The 24,355-nt window shown below is 52.3% G+C and overlaps 1 protein-coding gene across 8 annotated transcripts in view; it reads left to right on the top strand.

Annotated features, from left to right (window-relative positions):
* The window catches only part of LOC110535712 (family with sequence similarity 172 member A), a 245,931-nt gene that overhangs the window by 95,245 nt on the left and 126,331 nt on the right, over window positions 1-24,355 (top strand). For all 8 annotated transcript variants that reach the window (XM_036935495.1, XM_021620906.2, XM_021620902.2 and 5 more), the window contains exon 8: window positions 5,934-6,053. In XM_036935495.1, the coding sequence (XP_036791390.1) occupies window positions 5,934-6,053 (120 nt within the window). The remainder of the gene's footprint in view (window positions 1-5,933; window positions 6,054-24,355) is intronic.

The following is a 24,355-nucleotide window of genomic DNA, read 5'->3' as shown; positions in this document are numbered from 1 at the left end:
GCACTGCATCTCCATGCAAGAGGCGTCACTACAGTACCTGGTTCTAATCCAGGCTGTATCACATCCGGCCGTGATTGGGAGTCCAATAGGGCGGCGCACAATTGGCCCAGCGTCGCCGGGTTTGCCGGAGTAGGCCGGCATTGTAAATAGGAATTTGTTCTTAACTGACTGAGTTAAATAAAGGTTCTATAAAAATAAATTAGAGTGAGTCTCTTGTAAGCAAATTATATCATACTTTTATCTTTTAGCCTCTTTACATTTACAGTTTTAGCTAGCAATGGCTAATCCTGATATACTCATCTAATATTTGTGAAGTTCAATTGAAAATGGCTAATCCTGATATGAATTGAATTGAATTTCAATTGAAAAGCCAACTTCGTGTACCGACTTCTAATTCCACTATAGTTCATCATAGCCAGTTTAATGCAAAATATGTCCTTCTTATTTTCTTGAATAATACAGGTAAATGTGAAGGGCCTTACGATGAATTTACACAATGTAACAGAACATAGAACAAACAACAATAACCTACATTTAAACATCGACTGCTATGTGCAGCGGGTAGGTTTGTCCGTATTGACATCCTATTTTAATGTCTCCTTTGTGCACAAAGCAAAAGGTAAACAACTAACAGAGCAGTGTTGATTTCAGAATGAAGTATTTTCGTCAGTTTAGTAGCCCTGGGCTCGTCCTACTGCAGAGAAGGGATGCGAGGGTTCAGGGAGGTGCTATGCCTGGGAATAGCCAAGGAGTTATGTCCTTCTTCCTGTACAAATTCCTATCAATATACAGTTTGACAACAATGAGTCTTACCCTACAGCCCTTCTGTCAGTGCTCCTTGAAGACGGGAAACAGCTTTTGCCATCGCGCAAAGATCTCTAGAGGGTACTGTTTGTTCATCCCAAACGGCCTATGTGCATGCATATATGCATCTGTCTTTGATTTGAATTCACTCATTGCCCTGTGTTGATCATGTCTCGTTTTGCACCACGCGCCAAAGCCTTTCAAAACACCTGATCTGTTCAGCTGGAGTGGACCTGTATCTCAATTTCCCCTCGCATGGCTCTGGAGTGGTAAAAAGGGAAGTAGAAAGGGGTAAAAGGAGTGATGAAGTGGATAGCGGAAGAGAGGAGGAGAGGCAGAGGGATGTGGTGTTGAGTGATTGTCTCAGCGCTAGCTAGCTGGGCAGGTTGACAGCTCCTCTCTCTCTCTGCTCTGTGCTGGTGGCAGTAATCAGTGAGGAACACTAGTCTTGAAAACCCAGACACACAGTTTGCCTTGTGTTTAGTGTCACTCAAACGTAGTCCTACCCTAACCAGTCTGGAAACAGACAGCTCGCACGGTATCCAGCTAATTAATACAAACGTACGCACCGCCGAGAGCTCCACACACTGTACTGTATGACAGTGAAAGGTTTGTGAGATAACACTCAGGGAGGTAGCACGCAATGAGGGGCAGTAAGCAGGTGATTATGGATAATAGATAAGTCTACAGTGCCTTCAGAAAGTACTCACACCCCTTGATTGTTACCCACATTTTGTTGTGTTACAGCCTGAATTCTAAATGTATTAAATTCTGATTTTGTGTCACGGATCTACACACAATACCACATAATGTCAAAGTGGAATTATGTTTTTAGAAAGCTTGACAAGTAATAATAAAAAGATGAAAATAAAAAGATGAAAAGCTGAAATGTCCTGGGCTAATATAATAAAGGGTATTCAACCCTTTTGTTATGGCACACCTAAATAAGTTCAAGCCTAAATAAGTTCAGCTGCTCATGCTTTGAGCATGCCCGGCTAAGCACGCTCGGCTGTGAAGTGGTCTGGTAGGTTTGTAACAAAAGCGTGCTTTTTTTACACTTCTAAACTAGATGCTTAATATCAATAGTAGCCACAAACAACAAACATGCCTCTAACTCAAAGCAACACTGGATACCACACATGCCTCCACGATACGGGCGTTTGAACTCAAGTTGGAATCCAGAGAAAAATTGAGGGAAAAGGGCTCAGCGACCTATATGGTCACTTGACGGCGCTAACCAAGAACTACGTCACCTAACCAAGAACTACGTCACCTAACCAAGAACTACTTCACCTAACCAAGAACTACGTCACCTAACCAAGAACTACTTCACCTAACCAAGAACTACGTCACCTAACCAAGAACTACTTCACCTAACCAAGAACTACGTCACCTAACCAAGAACTACTTCACCTAACCAAGAACTACGTCACCTAACCAAGAACTACGTCACCTAACCAAGAACTACTTCACCTAACCAAGAACTACGTCACCTAACCAAGAACTACTTGCTTCTGTTGACGCAAAACTAAACAAGCTTGTGTTGTTGGACAGGCTGGAAAACCTCATAGAAGATCTGAAAGAGTTGGGGGGGAAAAACTGTGTATTTCACAAGCATTTTATTGGAGGAATACACAAAAGGACTCTGATGTATTGAAGAAAACTGTGAAAGGTGTACAAACAATTGTGGAAGTCATCACTACTGAAAACTTCCAAATGTAGGAGAAAATCCTGCACCTAACTATTCGATCGACGAGACAATCTTATCTTGAGTGGAATAGCTGAAAAGCCAGAAGAAAATGTGGAGGACACACTGAAAACATTCCTGGTTAATGAACTACAACTGGACAACGACACGGTGCAGAGCATCTCTTTCCATCTGGTCCACCGGGTGAGATCCAAGCCAATGTCAGGAGGGAGCTAGGGAGGACGACCCACTGGCCCCCGTCCAATCGTGGCCAGGTTCGAACATTAGAAGCAGAAGGAGCTGGTTCTGAGCCACGGATGGCATCTGGCTGGGAAGCCGTTTGGGATGAACAAACAGTACCCTCTAGAGATCTTTGCGCGATGGCAAAAGCTGTTTCCCGTCTTCAAGGAGCACTGACAGAAGGGCTGTAGGGTAAGACTCATTGTTGTCAAACTGTATATTGATAGGAATTTGTACAGGAAGAAGGACATAACTCCTTGGCTATTCCCAGGCATAGCACCTCCCTGAACCCTCACATCCCTTCTCTGCAGTTGGACGAGCCCAGGGCTACTAAACTGACGAAAATACTTCATTCTGAAATCAACACTGCTCTGTTAGTTGTTTACCTTTTGCTTTGTGCACAAAGGAGACATTAAAATAGGATGTCAATACGGACAAACCTACCCGCTGCACATAGCAGTCGATGTTTAAATGTAGGTTATTGTTGTTTGTTCTATGTTCTGTTACATTGTGTAAATTCATCGTAAGGCCCTTCACATTTACCTGTATTATTCAAGAAAATAAGAAGGACATATTTTGCATTAAACTGGCTATGATGAACTATAGTGGAATTAGAAGTCGGTACACGAAGTTGGCTTTTCAATTGAAATTCAATTCATATCAGGATTAGCCATTGCTAGCTAAAACTGTAATGGCAAAAAACTGTAAACGTAAAGAGGCTAGCTAAATGATAAAAGTAGGATATAATTTGCTTACAAGAGACTCACTCCTATTTTAATTTTTTTTTTTTACCTTTATTTAACTAGGCAAGTCAGTTAAGAACTAATTATTTACAATGACGGCCTAGGAACAATGGGTTAACTACCTTGTTCAGGGGCAGAATGACATTTTTTAAAAACTTTTTACCTCGGGGAGTCGATCTAGCCAACCTTTCGGTTACTGGCCCAACGCTCTAACCACTAGGCTACCTACCGCCCCAAATCCATAGTGTGTTTATAGTTCTTCAGGCCTGGAGTGTTTAATTGGTATGGTAACAGTTGGACAGCTCACTGGAAGCCTGAGAGGGTCCTCATATTGTACATTCTAGAGGGACTCTATGTACTGTTGGCTACCGTCAACAGTGCCACAATCAATCCGCACACGCACGCACACTCCAAAACGCCAGTGACAGTCATCACTTGAAGATGCTGGCAACAGGTGATCAGTGGGGAATCTGTACGACCTGGCACACACACATCGGACGACCTGGGGGGAAATGGAAAATAAGTGAAATAAAAAATATAAACTAAACGGGCAGGCGTGTGACAGGAAGCGAGTCTCTGAGGGCAGCCCGCTTCGCAGGAGCTAATTAACCCCGGAAAATAATTACATCAATATGCAAATGAGTGTTTAGATAATGCAACGTGCTATCGGGCCAGATAGTCAATCAGGGGAGGTGGGTGGGCGTGTGGAGCCGTGTGGCGCGATGGGGCCAGGTGTCGAGGCTCTGCGCTCGGGCGATAAGGGGAGACGCTACCTGGTTGCCATGATGACCACGCCGCTGCGGTCACAGCGCTGCCGTGCCGCTGCTCGAGCTCCAAACGAGCCAAATCGAATGTGAAGCAGGCGGAAACTGGACCTCCCAGAGCACTCCTTCATACGCAGCACAGCGCCTAACCATTTAAAGACCCTGGTGCTTTTGTCTATCTGTTTTGCTCCATTCTCCGACTCTGCTATTGACACAGAATATTAAGACCAATAACACATGGTTTAGACACGAGGGATATTCAGAAGGTATGTGTGTAAGTCCACGCGACCAGCCAACAAGCCTCCGTAGGGAGGGTCAGGTGAAGAGAGGGAGAACAGGTGGTGAAGTTGGAGGGTGGGAGGAAGTGATTATGAAACAGAGCCCTGTAGATGAAGGGTGACACAGAGAAGGAGAGGAGGGCTTCAAAGGACTTTGATGTCACAGGCCTTCAGGCAGCCAACTCTGCCCCCCCCCCCCCCCCCCCCCCCCCCCCTCCACCCGCAGTTGATCAGGGCGGGGCAGGGCGCAGCATTACCCGCTGTTGCATCACCCTCCGTAGAGTCTGTCTCTGAACCCAGCCGCCCTCCCTCCCCATCTCATTATGCCAGCAAACATAAACAAGCTGATGGGTTCATTTACTGTACCTCCACACACACGCGCGCACACACACTTACGTGCACACACAGTCGCCCAGCAAAATAACAACAGCCTAACAACAACTAGATTGAAAAGTGTACTTTTGCCTGTTTTTAATATTCAAAGCTTGGGTGTGAGTGGGTGTAAGCTGTGTCATCAGTGAAATAACACAGCATTGTTCCCTGATATCTATGAAACAGCCAATGCCTTGGATAAACCACTAGATCTCTCAGTCACAGCATAGCATCCAACAATCTCCCCAGACATTTAGTCTAAGTGGGCATGAAGCTTTGTTACTTTTTACCCCTGTGAGTAAACACCATGCAGGCAGCTTAACCAGACTGTTTTTGCTCTGAAATGGCTTTGGAGTGGCTTCACCGATTGACAGAAAGGGTATTTATTTGGGAATCGATTATCTAGCCTGCTGAGGGTGGATGGAGAATGGCACAAACAATTGCACTTAGTGATGCTCCATTAAAATACAACCCACGTGGGTGTACTTTATGGTCAGACAAATCCATGGTGTGTACTGTGTGTGTGCGTCCTCTCTGTTGTTCTCTCCCCTGACCTTCCCCTGTGTTTGCCCATTACGCCTTTATTGCCGTATAGATGCTCCATCGATCCAGGCACAAATTAAGATTTAAACGTTACGTCACGCGACCTATCGAGTTTTACATTTAGGGCATTTGCAATATGCAAGACTTATTGATCCAGCGAGCAGTCGGCGTTTATAAAACACACCCTCTGCCATCAGCAGTGCTTTTTCATTTTTATTTCTGGAGGCCTGCATGCCAACTGTGACAGAACTTTCTCTCCCCGAGTTTCACTCTCACCTTTTTCCTCTTTTTACGTCTCTCAGAGTTAGTTAACTTTTTTTTAACTCGGATCTTTCTCCCGCTTGTTTTCACTGTCTATGACACACTGGCACTGTCTTTCTCAACCCTTCTTCAATCTCTCTCGCTGACGCCGTTCTATTTCTCTGCGATGTGTTTTTTTTTGTTGTGTCTTTTCTTCTTGTTTTTGGGGGATGTGACGTGAAGTTCTGTCCTTGTGTTCCAGGAAAACGGCTCCCCCGAGGAACACGTGCTCTACGTGTGGGACCACTTTGTGTCCAAAGCCGCCGCCAGGAACGTCTTTTTCGTGGCGCACAGCTACGGAGGCCTGTCGTTGGTGGAGCTGGTGAGTGGTTGCTTTTCTTTCCTCTGCCCCCCACCATCCCCCCTCAGCATACTACCTCTGGGACAGTCAGCCAGTGTGGTAGCGTGTGAAATGCGGTGGGATGATTAAAAATAAATAACGTTTAGTTTCTTTGAGAAAGTGCTGCTTCTATAAACAAGCCAGTTCATCCCTGTCCTAGGGCTCAATCCACTTCCTCTCCTCCGCACAACAAGACGTAGGGAGAAAATGGAGAGAGAACTAGAAGAAAAACAAGTTTCTATTAAACCACGCTGCGGAGCATGCAAAACTGCAAGTCGTAGAAGATGAGAGAGATGGGGGGGGGGGGGGGGTCTCTGCATCTGTGTGTCTTTCTAGTGTTGAGTCTATAATTAAGTCTAGCCTATATTTTTATAGTGTTGAGCTTATATGTACCTCTCAGTGTTGGGTCTCTCAGTGTTTATTATTGGCAGCCTGAACGCCGGGCTCTAGGCTAGGTGCTAGACTCACAGGGTTCTCTATCCTTCTGTCCCTCTCTGCAGTGCTCAGATAGCTAGACTGGGCTAGGTGCTAGACTCACAAGGTTCTCTTTCCTTCTGTCCCTCTCTGCAGTGCTCAGATAGCTAGGCTAGGTGCTAGACTCACAAGGTTCTCTTTCCTTCTGTCCCTCTCTGCAGTGCTCAGATAGCTAGGCTAGGTGCTAGACTCACAGGGCTCTCTCTCCTTCTGTCTCTCTCTCTGCAGTGCTCAGATAGCTAGGCTAGGCTAGGTGCTAGGCTCACAGGGCTCTCTCTCCTTCTGTCCCTCTCTGCAGTGCTCTGATAGCTAGGCTAGGTGCTAGGCTCACAGGGCTCTCTCTCCTTCTGTCTCTCTCTGCAGTGCTTAGAAAGCTAGGCTAGGTGCTCGGCTCACAGGGCTCTCTCTCCTTCTGTCTCTCTCTGCAGTGCTCAGGTAGCTAGGCCAGGTGCTAGGCTCACAGGGCTCTCTTTCCTTCTGTCCCTCTCTGCAGTGCTCAGATAGCTAGGCTGGGCTAGGTGCTAGACTCACTGGGCTCTCTCTCCTTCTGTCCCTCTCTGCAGTGCTCAGATAGCTAGGCTAGGTGACTCACAAGGCTCTCTTTCCTTTTGTCCCTCTCTGCAGTGCTCAGATAGCTAGGCTAGGTGCTAGACTCACAGGGCTCTCTCTCCTTCTGTCCCTCTCTGCAGTGCACAGATAGCTAGGCTAGGTGCTAGACTCACAAGGCTCTCTTTCCTTCTGTCCCTCTCTGCAGTGCTCAGATAGCTAGGCTAGGTGCTAGACGCACAGGGTTCTCTCTCCTTCTGTCTCTCTCTGCAGTGCTCAGATAGCTAGGCTAGGTGCTAGACTCACAGGGCTCTCTCTCCTTCTGTCTCTCTCTGCAGTGCTCTGATAGCTAGGCTAGGCTAGGTGCTAGGCTCACAGGGCTCTCTCTCCTTCTGTCTCTCTCTGCAGTGCTTAGAAAGCTAGGCTAGGTGCTCGGCTCACAGGGCTCTCTCTCCTTCTGTCTCTCTCTGCAGTGCTCAGGTAGCTAGGCCAGGTGCTAGGCTCACAGGGCTCTCTTTCCTTCTGTCCCTCTCTGCAGTGCTCAGATAGCTAGGCTGGGCTAGGTGCTAGACTCACTGGGCTCTCTCTCCTTCTGTCCCTCTCTGCAGTGCTCTGATAGCTAGGCTAGGCAAGGTGCTAGGCTCACAGGGCTCTCTCTCCTTCTGTCTCTCTCTGCAGTGCTCTGATAGCTAGGCTAGGCTAGGTACAAGGCTCATAGGGCTCTCTTTCCTTCTGTCTCTCTCTCTCTGCAGTGCTCAGATAGCTAGGCTAGGTGCTAGACTCCCAGGGCTCTCCCTCTCTGCAGTGCTCAGATAGCTAGGCTGGGCTAGGTGCTAGACTCACTGGGCTCTCTCTCCTTCTGTCCCTCTCTGCAGTGCTCAGATAGCTAGGCTAGGTGCTACACTCACAAGGCTCTCTTTCCTTTTGTCCCTCTCTGCAGTGCTCAGATAGCTAGGCTAGGTGCTAGACTCACAGGGCTCTCTCTCCTTCTGTCGCTCTCTGCAGTGCTCAGATAGCTAGGCTAGGCTAGGTGCTAGGGTCACAGGGCTCTCTCTCTCCTTCTATCTCTCCCTGCAGTGCTCAGGTAGCTAGGCCAGGTGCTAGGCTCACAGGGCTCTCTTTCCTTCTGTCCCTCTCTGCAGTGCTCAGATAGCTAGGCTAGGCTAGGTGCTAGGCTCACAGGGCTCTCTCTCCTTCTGTCCCTCTCTGCAGTGCTCTGATAGCTAGGCTAGGCTAGGTGCTAGGCTCACAGGGCTCTCTCTCCTTCTGTCTCTCTCTGCAGTGCTTAGAAAGCTAGGCTAGGTGCTCGGCTCACAGGGCTCTCTCTCCTTCTGTCTCTCTCTGCAGTGCTCAGATAGCTAGGCTGGGCTAGGTGCTAGACTCACTGGGCTCTCTCTCCTTCTGTCCCTCTCTGCAGTGCTCAGATAGCTAGGCTAGGTGCTACACTCACAAGGCTCTCTTTCCTTTTGTCCCTCTCTGCAGTGCTCAGATAGCTAGGCTAGGTGCTAGACTCACAGGGCTCTCTCTCCTTCTGTCGCTCTCTGCAGTGCTCAGATAGCTAGGCTAGGCTAGGTGCTAGGGTCACAGGGCTCTCTCTCTCCTTCTATCTCTCCCTGCAGTGCTCTGATAGCTAGGCTAGGTGCTAGACTCACAGGGCTCTCTCTCCTTCTGTCCCTCTCTGCAGTGCTCTGATAGCTAGGCTAGGCCACGTGCTAGGCGCACAGGGCTCTCTCTCCTTCTGTCTCTCTCTGCAGTGCTTAGAAAGCTGGGCTAGGTGCTAGGCTCACAGGGCTCTCTCTCCTTCTGTCCCTCTCTGCAGTGCTCTGATAGCTAGGCTAGGCTAGGTGCTAGGCGCACAGGGCTCTCTCTCCTTCTGTCTCTCTCTGCAGTGCTTAGAAAGCTGGGCTAGGTGCTAGGCTCACAGGGCTCTCTCTCCTTCTGTCTCTCTCTGCAGTGCTCAGGTAGCTAGGCCAGGTGCTAGGCTCACAGGGCTCTCTCTCCTTCTGTCCCTCTCTGCAGTACTCAGATAGCTAGGCTGGGCTAGGTGCTAGACTCACAAGGCTCTCTTTCCTTTTGTCCCTCTGCAGTGCTCATATAGCTAGGCTAGGTGCTAGACTCACAGGGCTCTCTCTCCTTCTGTCACTCTCTGCAGTGCTCAGATAGCTAGGCCAGGTGCTAGGCTCACAGGGCTCTCTCTCCTTCTGTCCCTCTCTGCAGTGCTCAGATAGCTAGGCTAGGTGCTTGACTCCCAGGGCTCTCTCTCCTTCTGTCGCTCTCTGCAGTGCTCAGATAGCTAGGCCAGGTGCTAGGCTCACAGGGCTCTCTCTCCTTCTGTCCCTCTCTGCAGTGCTCAGATAGCTAGGCTGGGCTAGGTGCTAGGCTCACAGGGCTTTCTCTCCTTCTGTCGCTCTCTGCAGTGCTCAGATAGCTAGACTGGGCTAGGTGCTAGACTCACAGGGCTCTCTTTCCTTCTGTCCCTCTCTGCAGTGCTCAGATAGCTAGGCTGGGCTAGGTGCTAGACTCACAAGGCTCTCTTTCGTTCTGTCCCTCTCTGCAGTGCTCAGATAGCTAGGCTAGGTGCTAGACTCCCAGGGCTCTCTCTCCTTCTGTCTCTCTCTGCAGTGCTCAGATAGCTAGGCTAGGCTAGGTGCTAGGCTCACAGGGCTCTCTCTCCTTCTGTCCCTCTCTGCAGTGCTCTGATAGCTAGGCTGGGCTAGGTGCTAGACTCACAAGGCTCTCTTTCCTTCTGTCTCTCTCTGCAGTGCTCAGGTAGCTAGGCCAGGTGCTAGGCTCACAGGGCTCTCTTTCCTTCTGTCCCTCTCTGCAGTGCTCAGATAGCTAGGCTGGGCTAGGTGCTAGACTCACTGGGCTCTCTCTCCTTCTGTCCCTCTCTGCAGTGCTCAGATAGCTAGGCTAGGTGCTACACTCACAAGGCTCTCTTTCCTTTTGTCCCTCTCTGCAGTGCTCAGATAGCTAGGCTAGGTGCTAGACTCACAGGGCTCTCTCTCCTTCTGTCGCTCTCTGCAGTGCTCAGATAGCTAGGCTAGGCTAGGTGCTAGGGTCACAGGGCTCTCTCTCTCCTTCTATCTCTCCCTGCAGTGCTCTGATAGCTAGGCTAGGTGCTAGACTCACAGGGCTCTCTCTCCTTCTGTCCCTCTCTGCAGTGCTCTGATAGCTAGGCTAGGCTAGGTGCTAGGCGCACAGGGCTCTCTCTCCTTCTGTCTCTCTCTGCAGTGCTTAGAAAGCTAGGCTAGGTGCTAGGCTCACAGGGCTCTCTCTCCTTCTGTCTCTCTCTGCAGTGCTCAGGTAGCTAGGCCAGGTGCTAGGCTCACAGGGCTCTCTCTCCTTCTGTCCCTCTCTGCAGTACTCAGATAGCTAGGCTAGGCTAGGTGCTAGACTCACAGGGCTCTCTCTCCTTCTGTCTCTCTCTGCAGTGCTCAGGTAGCTAGGCCAGGTGCTAGGCTCACTGGGCTCTCTCTCCTTCTGTCCCTCTCTGCAGTACTCAGATAGCTAGGCTAGGCTAAGTGCTAGACTCACAGCCCTCTCTCTCCTTCTGTCTCTCTCTGCAGTGCTCAGATAGCTAGGCTGGGCTACGTGCTAGACTCACAATGCTCTCTTTCCTTCTGTCCCTCTCTGCAGTGCTCAGATAGCTAGGCTAGGTGTAGACTCACTGGGCTCTCTCTCCTTCTGTCTCTCTCTGCAGTGCTCAGATAGCTAGGCTGGGCTAGGTGCTAGACTCACAAGGCTCTCTTTCCTTTTGTCCCTCTGCAGTGCTCATATAGCTAGGCTAGGTGCTAGACTCACAGGGCTCTCTCTCCTTCTGTCGCTCTCTGCAGTGCTCAGATAGCTAGGCCAGGTGCTAGGCTCACAGGGCTCTCTCTCCTTCTGTCCCTCTCTGCAGTGCTCAGATAGCTAGGCTAGGTGCTAGACTTACAGGGCTCTCTCTCCTTCTTTCGCTCTCTGCAGTGCTCAGATAGCTAGACTGGGCTAGGTGCTAGACTCACAGGGCTCTCTTTCCTTCTGTCCCTATCTGCAGTGCTCAGATAGCTAGGCTGGGCTAGGTGCTAGGCTCAAAGGGCTCTCTCTCTCCTATCTCTCCCTGCAGTGCTCTGATAGCTAGGCTAGGCTAGGTACAAGGCTCATAGGGCTCTCTTTCCTTTTGTCCCTCTGCAGTGCTCAGATAGCTAGGCTAGGTGCTAGACTCACAAGGCTCTCTTTCCTTCTGTCCCTCTCTGCAGTGCTCAGATAGCTAGGCTAGGTGCTAGACTCACTGGGCTATCTCTCCTTCTGTCTCTCTCTGCAGTGCTCAGATAGCTAGGCTAGGCTAAGTGCTAGACTCACAGGCCTCTCTCTCCTTCTATCTCTCTCTGCAGTGCTCAGATAGCTAGGCTGGGCTAGGTGCTAGACTCACAAGGCTCTCTTTCCTTCCGTCCCTCTCTGCAGTGCTCAGATAGCTAGGCTAGGTGTAGACTCACTGGGCTATCTCTCCTTCTGTCCCTCTCTGCAGTGCTCAGATAGCTAGGCTAGGTGTAGACTCACTGGGCTATCTCTCCTTCTGTCGCTCTCTGCAGTGCTCAGATAGCTAGGCTAGGCTAAGTGCTAGACTCACAGGCCTCTCTCTCCTTCTGTCTCTCTCTGCAGTGCTCAGATAGCTAGGCTAGGCTAAGTGCTAGACTCACAGGCCTCTCTCTCCTTCTGTCTCTCCCTGCAGTGCTCTGATAGCTAGGCTAGGCTAGGTACAAGGCTCATAGGGCTCTCTCTCCTTCTGTCTCTCTCTGCAGTGCTCTGATAGCTAGGCTAGGCTAGGTACAAGGCTCATAGGGCTCTCTTTCCTTCTGTCTCTCTCTCTGCAGTGCTCAGATAGCTAGGCTAGGTGCTAGACTCCCAGGGCTCTCTCTCCTTCTGTCGCTCTCTGCAGTGCTCAGATAGCTAGGCCAGGTGCTAGGCTCACAGGGTTCTCTCTCCTTCTGTCCCTCTCTGCAGTGCTCAGATAGCTAGGCTGGGCTAGGTGCTAGGCTCACAGGGCTTTCTCTCCTTCTGTCGCTCTCTGCAGTGCTCAGATAGCTAGACTGGGCTAGGTGCTAGACTCACAGGGCTCTCTTTCCTTCTGTCCCTCTCTGCAGTGCTCAGATAGCTAGGCTGGGCTAGGTGCTAGACTCACAAGGCTCTCTTTCCTTCTGTCCCTCTCTGCAGTGCTCAGATAGCTAGGCTAGGTGCTAGACTCACAGGGCTCTCTCTCCTTCTGTCTCTCTCTGCAGTGCTCAGATAGCTAGGCTAGGCTAGGTGCTAGGCTCACAGGGCTCTCTCTCCTTCTGTCCCTCTCTGCAGTGCTCTGATAGCTAGGCTGGGCTAGGTGCTAGACTCACAAGGCTCTCTTTCCTTCTGTCCCTCTCTGCAGTGCTCAGATAGCTAGGCTAGGCTAAGTGCTAGACTCACAGGCCTCTCTCTCCTTCTGTCTCTCCCTGCAGTGCTCTGATAGCTAGGCTTGGCTAGGTACAAGGCTCATAGGGCTCTCTCTCCTTCTGTCTCTCTCTGCAGTGCTCAGATAGCTAGGCTAGGTGCTAGACTCCCAGGGCTCTCTCTCCTTCTGTCGCTCTCTGCAGTGCTCAGATAGCTAGGCCAGGTGCTAGGCTCACAGGGCTCTCTCTCCTTCTGTCCCTCTCTGCAGTGCTCAGATAGCTAGGCTGGGCTAGGTGCTAGACTCACTGGGCTATCTCTCCTTCTGTCTCTCTCTGCAGTGCTCAGATAGCTAGGCTAGGCTAAGTGCTAGACTCACAGGCCTCTCTCTCCTTCTGTCTCTCTCTGCAGTGCTCAGATAGCTAGGCTGGGCTAGGTGCTAGACTCACAAGGCTCTCTTTCCTTTTGTCCCTCTGCAGTGCTCAGATAGCTAGGCTAGGTGCTAGACTCACAGGGCTCTCTCTCCTTTTGTCCCTCTCTGCAGTGCTCAGATAGCTAGGCTGGGCTAGGTGCTAGACTCACAAGGCTCTCTTTCCTTCTGTCCCTCTCTGCAGTGCTCAGATAGCTAGGCTAGGTGCTAGACTCACAGGGCTCTCTCTCCTGCTGTCTCTCTCTCTGCAGTGCTCAGATAGCTAGGCTAGGTGCTAGACTCCCAGGGCTCTCTCTCCTTCTGTCCCTCTCAGCAGTGCTCAGATAGCTAGGCTAGGTGCTAGACTCACTGGGCTCTCTCTCCTTCTGTCTCTCTCTGCAGTGCTCAGATAGCTAGGCTGGGCTAGGTGCTAGACTCACAAGGCTCTCTTTCCTTCTGTCGCTCTCTGCAGTGCTCAGATAGCTAGCCCAGGTGCTAGGCTCACAGGGATCTCTCTCCTTCTGTCTCTCTCTGCAGTGCTTAGAAAGCTAGGCTAGGTGCTCGGCTCACAGGGCTCTCTCTCCTTCTGTCTCTCTCTGCAGTGCTCAGGTAGCTAGGCCAGGTGCTAGGCTCACAGGGCTCTCTTTCCTTCTGTCCCTCTCTGCAGTGCTCAGATAGCTAGGCTGGGCTAGGTGTTAGACTCACAAGGCTGTCTTTCCTTTTGTCCCTCTACAGTGCTCAGATAGCTAGGCTAGGTGCTAGACTCACAGGGCTCTCTCTCCTTCTGTCACTCTCTGTAGTGCTCAGATAGCTAGGCCAGGTGCTCGGCTCACAGGGCTCTCCTTCTGCCCCTCTCTGCAGTGCTCAGATAGCTAAGCTAGGTGCTAGACTCACAGGGCTCTCTCTCCTTCTGTCACTCTCTGCAGTGCTCAGATAGCTAGGCCAGGTGCTAGGCTCACAGGGCTCTCTCTCCTTCTGTCTATAGCTAGGCTAGGCGCTAGGCTCACAGGGCTCTCTCTCTCCTATCTCTCCCTGCAGTGCTCTGATAGCTAGGCTAGGTACAAGGCTCATAGGGCTCTCTCTCCTTCTGTCTCTCTCTGCAGTGCTCTGATAGCTAGGATAGGCTAGGTACAAGGCTCATAGGGCTCTCTTTCCTTCTGTCTCTCTCTCTGCAGTGCTCAGATAGCTAGGCTAGGTGCTAGACTCCCAGGGCTCTCTCTCCTTCTGTCTCTCTCTGCAGTGCTCAGATAGCTAGGCTAGGCTAGGTGCTAGGCTCACAGGGCTCTCTCTCCTTCTGTCCCTCTCTGCAGTGCTCTGATAGCTAGGCTAGGCTAGGTGCTAGGCTCACAGGGCTCTCTCTCCTTCTGTCTCTCTCTGCAGTGCTTAGAAAGCTAGGCTAGGTGTTCGGCTCACAGGGCTCTCTCTCCTTCTGTCTCTCTCTGCAGTGCTCAGGTAGCTAGGCCAGGTGCTAGGCTCACTGGGCTCTCTCTCCTTCTGTTTCTCTCTGCAGTGCTCAGATAGCTAGGCCAGGTGCTAGGCTCACAGGGCTCTCTCTCCTTCTGTCTCTCTCTGCAGTGCTCAGGTAGCTAGGCCAGGTGCTCGGCTCACAGGCCTCTCTCTCCTTCTGTCTCTCTCTGCAGTGATCAGATAGCTAGGCTAGGCTAGGTGCTAGACTCACAGGGCTCTCTCTCCTTCTGTTGCTCTCTGCAGTGCTCAGATAGCTAGGCCAGGTGCTAGGCTCACAGGGCTCTCTCTCCTTCTGTCCCTCTCTGAAGTGCTCAGATAGCTAGGCTAGGCTAGGTGCTAGGCTCACAGGGCTCTCTCTCCTTCTGTCGCTCTCTGCAATGCTCAGATAGCTAGACTGGGCTAGGTGCTAGACTCACAGGGCTCTCTTTCCTTCTGTCCCTCTCTGCAGTGCTCAGATAGCTAGGGTGGGCTAGGTGCTAGACTCACAAGGCTCTCTCTCCTTCTGTCCCTCTCTGCAGTGCTCAGATAGCTAGGCTAGGTGCTAGACTCACAGGGCTCTCTCTCCTTCTGTCTATCTCTCTGCAGTGCTCAGATAGCTAGGCTAGGTGCTAGACTCCCAGGGCTCTCTCTCCTTCTGTCTCTCTCTGCAGTGCTCAGGTAGCTAGGCCAGGTGCTAGGCTCACAGGGCTCTCTCTCCTTCTGTCCCTCTCTGCAGTGCTCAGATAGCTAGGCTAGGCTAAGTGCTAGACTCACAGGCCTCTCTCTCCTTCTGTCTCTCTCTGCAGTGCTCAGATAGCTAGGCTGGGCTAGGTGCTAGGCTCACAGGGCTCTCTTTCCTTCTGTCCCTCTCTGCAGTGCTCAGATAGCTAGGCTGGGCTAGGTGCTAGACTCACAAGGCTCTTTTTCCTTTTGTCCCTCTGCAGTGCTCAGATAGCTAGGCTAGGTGCTAGACTCACAGGGCTCTCTCTCCTTCTGTCGCTCTCTGCAGTGCTCAGATAGCTAGGCCAGGTGCTAGGCTCACAGGGCTCTCTCTCCTTCTGTCCCTCTCTGCAGTGCTCAGATAGCTAGGCTAGGTGCTAGACTTACAGGGCTCTCTCTCCTTCTGTCGCTCTCTGCAGTGCTCAGATAGCTAGACTGGGCTAGGTGCTAGACTCACAGGGCTCTCTTTCCTTCTGTCTCTCTCTGCAGTGCTCAGATAGCTAGGCTAGGCTAAGTGCTAGACTCACAGGCCTCTCTCTCCTTCTGTCTCTCTCTGCAGTGCTCAGATAGCTAGGCCAGGTGCTAGGCTCACAGGGATCTCTCTCCTTCTGTCTCTCTCTGCAGTGCTTAGAAAGCTAGGCTAGGTGCTCGGCTCACAGGGCTCTCTCTCCTTCTGTCTCTCTCTGCAGTGCTCAGGTAGCTAGGCCAGGTGCTAGGCTCACAGGGCTCTCTTTCCTTCTGTCCCTCTCTGCAGTGATCAGATAGCTAGGCTAGGCTAAGTGCTAGACTCACAGGCCTCTCTCTCCTTCTGTCCCTCTCTGCAGTGCTCAGATAGCTAGGCTAGGTGTAGACTCACTGGGCTCTCTCTCCTGTCTCTCTCTGCAGTGCTCAGATAGCTAGGCTGGGCTAGGTGCTAGACTCACAAGGCTGTCTTTCCTTTTGTCCCTCTGCAGTGCTCAGATAGCTAGGCTAGGTGCTAGACTCACAGGGCTCTCTCTCCTTCTGTCACTCTCTGTAGTGCTCAGATAGCTAGGCCAGGTGCTCGGCTCACAGGGCTCTCCTTCTGTCCCTCTCTGCAGTGCTCAGATAGCTAAGCTAGGTGCTAGACTCACAGGGCTCTCTCTCCTTCTGTCCCTCTCTGCAGTGCTCAGATAGCTAGGCTAGGTGCTAGACTCACAGGGCTCTCTCTCCTGCTGTCTCTCTCTCTGCAGTGCTCAGATAGCTAGGCTAGGTGCTAGACTCCCAGGGCTCTCTCTCCTTCTGTCCCTCTCAGCAGTGCTCAGATAGCTAGGCTAGGTGCTAGACTCACTGGGCTCTCTCTCCTTCTGTCTCTCTCTGCAGTGCTCAGATAGCTAGGCTGGGCTAGGTGCTAGACTCACAAGGCTCTCTTTCCTTCTGTCGCTCTCTGCAGTGCTCAGATAGCTAGCCCAGGTGCTAGGCTCACAGGGATCTCTCTCCTTCTGTCTCTCTCTGCAGTGCTTAGAAAGCTAGGCTAGGTGCTCGGCTCACAGGGCTCTCTCTCCTTCTGTCTCTCTCTGCAGTGCTCAGGTAGCTAGGCCAGGTGCTAGGCTCACAGGGCTCTCTTTCCTTCTGTCCCTCTCTGCAGTGCTCAGATAGCTAGGCTGGGCTAGGTGTTAGACTCACAAGGCTGTCTTTCCTTTTGTCCCTCTACAGTGCTCAGATAGCTAGGCTAGGTGCTAGACTCACAGGGCTCTCTCTCCTTCTGTCACTCTCTGTAGTGCTCAGATAGCTAGGCCAGGTGCTCGGCTCACAGGGCTCTCCTTCTGCCCCTCTCTGCAGTGCTCAGATAGCTAAGCTAGGTGCTAGACTCACAGGGCTCTCTCTCCTTCTGTCACTCTCTGCAGTGCTCAGATAGCTAGGCCAGGTGCTAGGCTCACAGGGCTCTCTCTCCTTCTGTCTATAGCTAGGCTAGGCGCTAGGCTCACAGGGCTCTCTCTCTCCTATCTCTCCCTGCAGTGCTCTGATAGCTAGGCTAGGTACAAGGCTCATAGGGCTCTCTCTCCTTCTGTCTCTCTCTGCAGTGCTCTGATAGCTAGGATAGGCTAGGTACAAGGCTCATAGGGCTCTCTTTCCTTCTGTCTCTCTCTCTGCAGTGCTCAGATAGCTAGGCTAGGTGCTAGACTCCCAGGGCTCTCTCTCCTTCTGTCTCTCTCTGCAGTGCTCAGATAGCTAGGCTAGGCTAGGTGCTAGGCTCACAGGGCTCTCTCTCCTTCTGTCCCTCTCTGCAGTGCTCTGATAGCTAGGCTAGGCTAGGTGCTAGGCTCACAGGGCTCTCTCTCCTTCTGTCTCTCTCTGCAGTGCTTAGAAAGCTAGGCTAGGTGTTCGGCTCACAGGGCTCTCTCTCCTTCTGTCTCTCTCTGCAGTGCTCAGGTAGCTAGGCCAGGTGCTAGGCTCACTGGGCTCTCTCTCCTTCTGTTTCTCTCTGCAGTGCTCAGATAGCTAGGCCAGGTGCTAGGCTCACAGGGCTCTCTCTCCTTCTGTCTCTCTCTGCAGTGCTCAGGTAGCTAGGCCAGGTGCTCGGCTCACAGGCCTCTCTCTCCTTCTGTCTCTCTCTGCAGTGATCAGATAGCTAGGCTAGGCTAGGTGCTAGACTCACAGGGCTCTCTCTCCTTCTGTTGCTCTCTGCAGTGCTCAGATAGCTAGGCCAGGTGCTAGGCTCACAGGGCTCTCTCTCCTTCTGTCCCTCTCTGAAGTGCTCAGATAGCTAGGCTAGGCTAGGTGCTAGGCTCACAGGGCTCTCTCTCCTTCTGTCGCTCTCTGCAATGCTCAGATAGCTAGACTGGGCTAGGTGCTAGACTCACAGGGCTCTCTTTCCTTCTGTCCCTCTCTGCAGTGCTCAGATAGCTAGGGTGGGCTAGGTGCTAGACTCACAAGGCTCTCTCTCCTTCTGTCCCTCTCTGCAGTGCTCAGATAGCTAGGCTAGGTGCTAGACTCACAGGGCTCTCTCTCCTTCTGTCTATCTCTCTGCAGTGCTCAGATAGCTAGGCTAGGTGCTAGACTCCCAGGGCTCTCTCTCCTTCTGTCTCTCTCTGCAGTGCTCAGGTAGCTAGGCCAGGTGCTAGGCTCACAGGGCTCTCTCTCCTTCTGTCCCTCTCTGCAGTGCTCAGATAGCTAGGCTAGGCTAAGTGCTAGACTCACAGGCCTCTCTCTCCTTCTGTCTCTCTCTGCAGTGCTCAGATAGCTAGGCTGGGCTAGGTGCTAGGCTCACAGGGCTCTCTTTCCTTCTGTCCCTCTCTGCAGTGCTCAGATAGCTAGGCTGGGCTAGGTGCTAGACTCACAAGGCTCTTTTTCCTTTTGTCCCTCTGCAGTGCTCAGATAGCTAGGCTAGGTGCTAGACTCACAGGGCTCTCTCTCCTTCTGTCGCTCTCTGCAGTGCTCAGATAGCTAGGCCAGGTGCTAGGCTCACAGGGCTCTCTCTCCTTCTGTCCCTCTCTGCAGTGCTCAGATAGCTAGGCTAGGTGCTAGACTTACAGGGCTCTCTCTCCTTCTGTCGCTCTCTGCAGTGCTCAGATAGCTAGACTGGGCTAGGTGCTAGACTCACAGGGCTCTCTTTCCTTCTGTCTCTCTCTGCAGTGCTCAGATAGCTAGGCTAGGCTAAGTGCTAGACTCACAGGCCTCTCTCTCCTTCTGTCTCTCTCTGCAGTGCTCAGATAGCTAGGCCAGGTGCTAGGCTCACAGGGATCTCTCTCCTTCTGTCTCTCTCTGCAGTGCTTAGAAAGCTAGGCTAGGTGCTCGGCTCACAGGGCTCTCTCTCCTTCTGTCTCTCTCTGCAGTGCTCAGGTAGCTAGGCCAGGTGCTAGGCTCACAGGGCTCTCTTTCCTTCTGTCCCTCTCTGCAGTGATCAGATAGCTAGGCTAGGCTAAGTGCTAGACTCACAGGCCTCTCTCTCCTTCTGTCCCTCTCTGCAGTGCTCAGATAGCTAGGCTAGGTGTAGACTCACTGGGCTCTCTCTCCTGTCTCTCTCTGCAGTGCTCAGATAGCTAGGCTGGGCTAGGTGCTAGACTCACAAGGCTGTCTTTCCTTTTGTCCCTCTGCAGTGCTCAGATAGCTAGGCTAGGTGCTAGACTCACAGGGCTCTCTCTCCTTCTGTCACTCTCTGTAGTGCTCAGATAGCTAGGCCAGGTGCTCGGCTCACAGGGCTCTCCTTCTGTCCCTCTCTGCAGTGCTCAGATAGCTAAGCTAGGTGCTAGACTCACAGGGCTCTCTCTCCTTCTGTCACTCTCTGCAGTGCTCAGATAGCAAGGCCAGGTGCTAGGCTCACAGGGCTCTCTCTCCTTCTGTCTATAGCTAGGCTAGGCGCTAGGCTCACAGGGCTCTCTCTCTCCTATCTGTCCCTGCAGTGCTCTGATAGCTAGGCTAGGTACAAGGCTCATAGGGCTCTCTCTCCTGTCTCTCTCTCTGCAGTGCTCAGATAGCTAGGCTAGGTGCTAGACTCCCAGGGCTCTCTCTCCTTCTGTCTCTCTCTGCAGTGCTCAGATAGCTAGGCTAGGCTAGGTGCTAGGCTCACAGGGCTCTCTCTCCTTCTGTCTCTCTCTGCAGTGCTTAGAAAGCTAGGCTAGGTGTTCGGCTCACAGGGCTCTCTCTCCTTCTGTCTCTCTCTGCAGTGCTCAGGTAGCTAGGCCAGGTGCTAGGCTCACAGGGCTCTCTCTCCTTCTGTCTCTCTCTGCAGTGCTCAGGTAGCTAGGCCAGGTGCTCGGCTCACAGGCCTCTCTCTCCTTCTGTCTCTCTCTGCAGTGATCAGATAGCTAGGCTAGGCTAGGTGCTAGACTCACACGGCTCTCTCTCCTTCTGTTGCTCTCTGCAGTGCTCAGATAGCTAGGCCAGGTGCTAGGCTCACAGGGCTCTCTCTCCTTCTGTCCCTCTCTGAAGTACTCAGATAGCTAGGCTAGGCTAGGTGCTAGGCTCACAGGGCTCTCTCTCCTTCTGTCGCTCTCTGCAATGCTCAGATAGCTAGACTGGGCTAGGTGCTAGACTCACAGGGCTCTCTTTCCTTCTGTCCCTCTCTGCAGTGCTCAGATAGCTAGGCTAGGTGCTAGACTCACTGGGCTCTCTCTCCTTCTGTCTATCTCTCTGCAGTGCTCAGATAGCTAGGCTAGGTGCTAGACTCCCAGGGCTCTCTCTCCTTCTGTCTCTCTCTGCAGTGCTCAGGTAGCTAGGCCAGGTGCTAGGCTCACAGGGCTCTCTCTCCTTCTGTCCCTCTCTGCAGTGCTCAGATAGCTAGGCTAGGCTAAGTGCTAGACTCACAGGCCTCTCTCTCCTTCTGTCTCTCTCTGCAGTGCTCAGATAGCTAGGCTGGGCTAGGTGCTAGGCTCACAGGGCTCTCTTTCCTTCTGTCCCTCTCTGCAGTGCTCAGATAGCTAGGCTAGGTGTAGACTCACTGGGCTCTCTCTCCTTCTGTCTCTCTCTGCAGTGCTCAGATAGCTAGGCTGGGCTAGGTGCTAGACTCACAAGGCTCTCTTTCCTTTTGTCCCTCTGCAGTGCTCAGATAGCTAGGCTAGGTGCTAGACTCACAGGGCTCTCTCTCCTTCTGTCTCTCTCTGCAGTGCTCAGATAGCTAGGCTAGGCTAGGTGCTAGGCTCACAGGGCTCTCTCTCCTTCTGTCCCTCTCTGCAGTGCTCTGATAGCTAGGCTAGGCTAGGTGCTAGGCTCACAGGGCTCTCTCTCCTTCTGTCTCTCTCTGCAGTGCTTAGAAAGCTAGGCTAGGTGTTCGGCTCACAGGGCTCTCTCTCCTTCTGTCTCTCTCTGCAGTGCTCAGGTAGCTAGGCCAGGTGCTAGGCTCACAGGGCTCTCTCTCCTTCTGTCTCTCTCTGCAGTGCTCAGGTAGCTAGGCCAGGTGCTCGGCTCACAGGCCTCTCTCTCCTTCTGTCTCTCTCTGCAGTGATCAGATAGCTAGGCTAGGCTAGGTGCTAGACTCACAGGGCTCTCTCTCCTTCTGTTGCTCTCTGCAGTGCTCAGATAGCTAGGCCAGGTGCTAGGCTCACAGGGCTCTCTCTCCTTCTGTCCCTCTCTGAAGTGCTCAGATATTAGGCTAGGCTAGGTGCTAGGCTCACAGGGCTCTCTCTCCTTCTGTCGCTCTCTGCAATGCTCAGATAGCTAGACTGGGCTAGGTGCTAGACTCACAGGGCTCTCTTTCCTTCTGTCCCTCTCTGCAGTGCTCAGATAGCTAGGCTAGGTGCTAGACTCACAGGGCTCTCTCTCCTTCTGTCTATCTCTCTGCAGTGCTCAGATAGCTAGGCTAGGTGCTAGACTCCCAGGGCTCTCTCTCCTTCTGTCTCTCTCTGCAGTGCTCAGGTAGCTAGGCCAGGTGCTAGGCTCACAGGGCTCTCTCTCCTTCTGTCCCTCTCTGCAGTGCTCAGATAGCTAGGCTAGGCTAAGTGCTAGACTCACAGGCCTCTCTCTCCTTCTGTCTCTCTCTGCAGTGCTCAGATAGCTAGGCTGGGCTAGGCGCTAGGCTCACAGGGCTCTCTTTCCTTCTGTCCCTCTCTGCAGTGCTCAGATAGCTAGGCTAGGTGTAGACTCACTGGGCTCTCTCTCCTTCTGTCTCTCTCTGCAGTGCTCAGATAGCTAGGCTGGGCTAGGTGCTAGACTCACAAGGCTCTCTTTCCTTTTGTCCCTCTGCAGTGCTCAGATAGCTAGGCTAGGTGCTAGACTCACAGGGCTCTCTCTCCTTCTGTCGCTCTCTGTAGTGCTCAGATAGCTAGGCTAGGTGCTAGACTCACAGGGCTCTCTCTCCTTCTGTCCCTCTCTGCAGTGCTCAGATAGCTAAGCTAGGTGCTAGACTCACAGGGCTCTCTCTCCTTCTGTCGCTCTCTGCAGTGATCAGATAGCTAGTCTAGGTGCTAGGCTCACAGGGCTCTCTCTCCTTCTGTCGCTCTCTGCAGTGCTCAGATAGCTAGTCCAGGTGCTAGACTCACAAGGCTTTCTTTCCTTTTGTCCCTCTGCAGTGCTCAGATAGCTAGGCTAGGTGCTAGACTCACAGGGCTCTCTCTCCTTCTGTCGCTCTCTGTAGTGCTCAGATAGCTAGGCTAGGTGCTAGGCTCACAGGGCTCTCTCTCTCCTATCTCTCCCTGCAGTGCTCTGATAGCTAGGCTAGGCTAGGTACAAGGCTCATAGGGCTCTCTCTCCTTCTGTCTCTCTCTGCAGTGATCAGATAGCTAGGCTAGGCTAGGTGCAAGACTCACAGGGCTCTCTCTCCTTCTGTCGCTCTCTGCAGTGCTCAGATAGCTAGGCCAGGTGCTAGGCTCACAGGGCTCTCTCTCCTTCTGTCCCTCTCTGCAGTGCTCAGATAGCTAGGCTAGGTGCTAGGCTCACAGGGCTCTCTTTCCTTCTGTCCCTCTCTGCAGTGCTCATATAGCTAGGCTAGGCTAAGTGCTAGACTCACAAGCCTCTCTCTCCTTCTGTCTCTCTCTGCAGTGCTCAGATAGCTAGGCTGGGCTAGGTGCTAGACTCACAAGGCTCTCTTTCCTTCTGTCCCTCTCTGCAGTGCTCAGATAGCTAGGCTAGGTGCTAGACTCACAAGGCTCTCTCTCCTTCTGTCCCTCTATGCAATGCTCAGATAGCTAAGCTAGGTGCTAGACTCACAAGGCTCTCTCTCCTTCTGTCCCTCTATGCAATGCTCAGATAGCTAAGCTAGGTGCTAGACTCACAGGGCCCTCTCTCCTTCTGTCGCTCTCTGCAGTGCTCAGATAGCTAGGCTGGGCTAGGTGCTAGACTCACAAGGCTCTCTTTCCTTTTGTCCCTCTGCAGTGCTCAGATAGCTAGGCTAGGTGCTAGACTCACAGGGCCCTCTCTCCTTCTGTCGCTCTCTGCAGTGCTCAGATAGCTAGGCCAGGTGCTAGGCTCACAGGGCTCTCTCTCCTTCTGTCCCTCTCTGCAGTGCTCAGATAGCTAAGCTAGGTGCTAGACTCACAGGGCTCTCTCTCCTTCTGTCGCTCTCTGTAGTGCTCAGATAGCTAGGCCAGCTGCTAGGCTCACAGGGCTCTCTCTCCTTCTGTCTATAGCTAGGCTAGGCTAGGTGCTAGGATCACAGGGCTCTCTCTCCTTCAGTCTCTCTCTGCAGTGCTCAGATAGCTAGGCTAGGCTAGGTACAAGGCTCACAGGGCTCTCTCTCCTTCTGTCTCTCTCTGCAGTGCTCAGATAGCTAGGCTAGGTGCTAGGCTCACAGGGCTCTCTCTCCTTCTGTCCCTCTCTGCAGTGCTCTGATAGCTAGGCTAGGCTAGGTGCTAGGCTCACAGGGCTCTCTCTCCTTCTGTCTCTCTCTGCAGTGCTTAGAAAGCTAGGCTAGGTGCTCGGCTCACAGGGCTCTCTCTCCTTCTGTCTCTCTCTGCAGTGCTCAGGTAGCTAGGCCAGGTGCTAGGCTCACTGGGCTCTCTCTCCTTCTGTCTCTCTCTGCAGTGCTCAGATAGCTAGGTTAGGTGCTCGGCTCACAGGGCTCTCTCTCCTTCTGTCCCTCTCTGCAGTGCTCAGATAGCTAGGCTAGGCTAAGTGCTAGACTCACAGGCCTCTCTCTCCTTCTGTCTCTCTCTGCAGTGCTCAGATAGCTAGGCTGGGCTAGGTGCTAGACTCACAAGGCTCTCTTTCCTTCTGTCCCTCTCTGCAGTGCTCAGATAGCTAGGCTAGGTGTAGACTCACTGGACTCTCTCTCCTTCTGTCTCTCTCTGCAGTGCTCAGATAGCTAGGCTGGGCTAGGTGCTAGACTCACAAGGCTCTCTTTCCTTTGGTCCCTCTGCAGTGCTCAGATAGCTAGGCTAGGTGCTAGACTCACAGGGCTCTCTCTCCTTCTGTCGCTCTCTGCAGTGCTCAGATAGCTAGGCCAGGTAGGTGCTAGACTCACAAGGCTCTCTTTCCTTTTGTCCCTCTGCAGTGCTCAGATAGCTAGGCTAGGTGCTAGACTCACAGGGATCTCTCTCCTTCTGTCCCTCTCTGCAGTGCTCAGATAGCTAAGCTAGGTGCTAGACTCACAGGGCTCTCTCTCCTTCTGTCGCTCTCTGCAGTGCTCAGATAGCTAGGCTGGGCTAGGTGCTAGACTCACAAGGCTCTCTTTCCTTTTGTCCCTCTGCAGTGCTCAGATAGCTAGGCTAGGTGCTAGACTCACAGGGCTCTCTCTCCTTCTGTCGCTCTCTGAAGTGCTCAGATAGCTAGGCCAGGTGCTAGGCTCACAGGGCTCTCTCTCCTTCTGTCCCTCTCTGCAGTGCTCAGATAGCTAGGCTAGGCTAGGTGCTAGGCTCACAGGGCTCTCTCTCCTTCTGTCCCTCTCTGCAGTGCTCAGATA

Source organism: Oncorhynchus mykiss, chromosome 11 (assembly GCF_013265735.2).
Source record: "Oncorhynchus mykiss isolate Arlee chromosome 11, USDA_OmykA_1.1, whole genome shotgun sequence".
NCBI classification, from domain to species: Eukaryota; Metazoa; Chordata; class Actinopteri; order Salmoniformes; family Salmonidae; genus Oncorhynchus; species Oncorhynchus mykiss.
The sequence above is the reverse complement of the archived record's forward strand: the minus strand, read 5'-3'. Positions and strand labels throughout refer to the sequence as shown.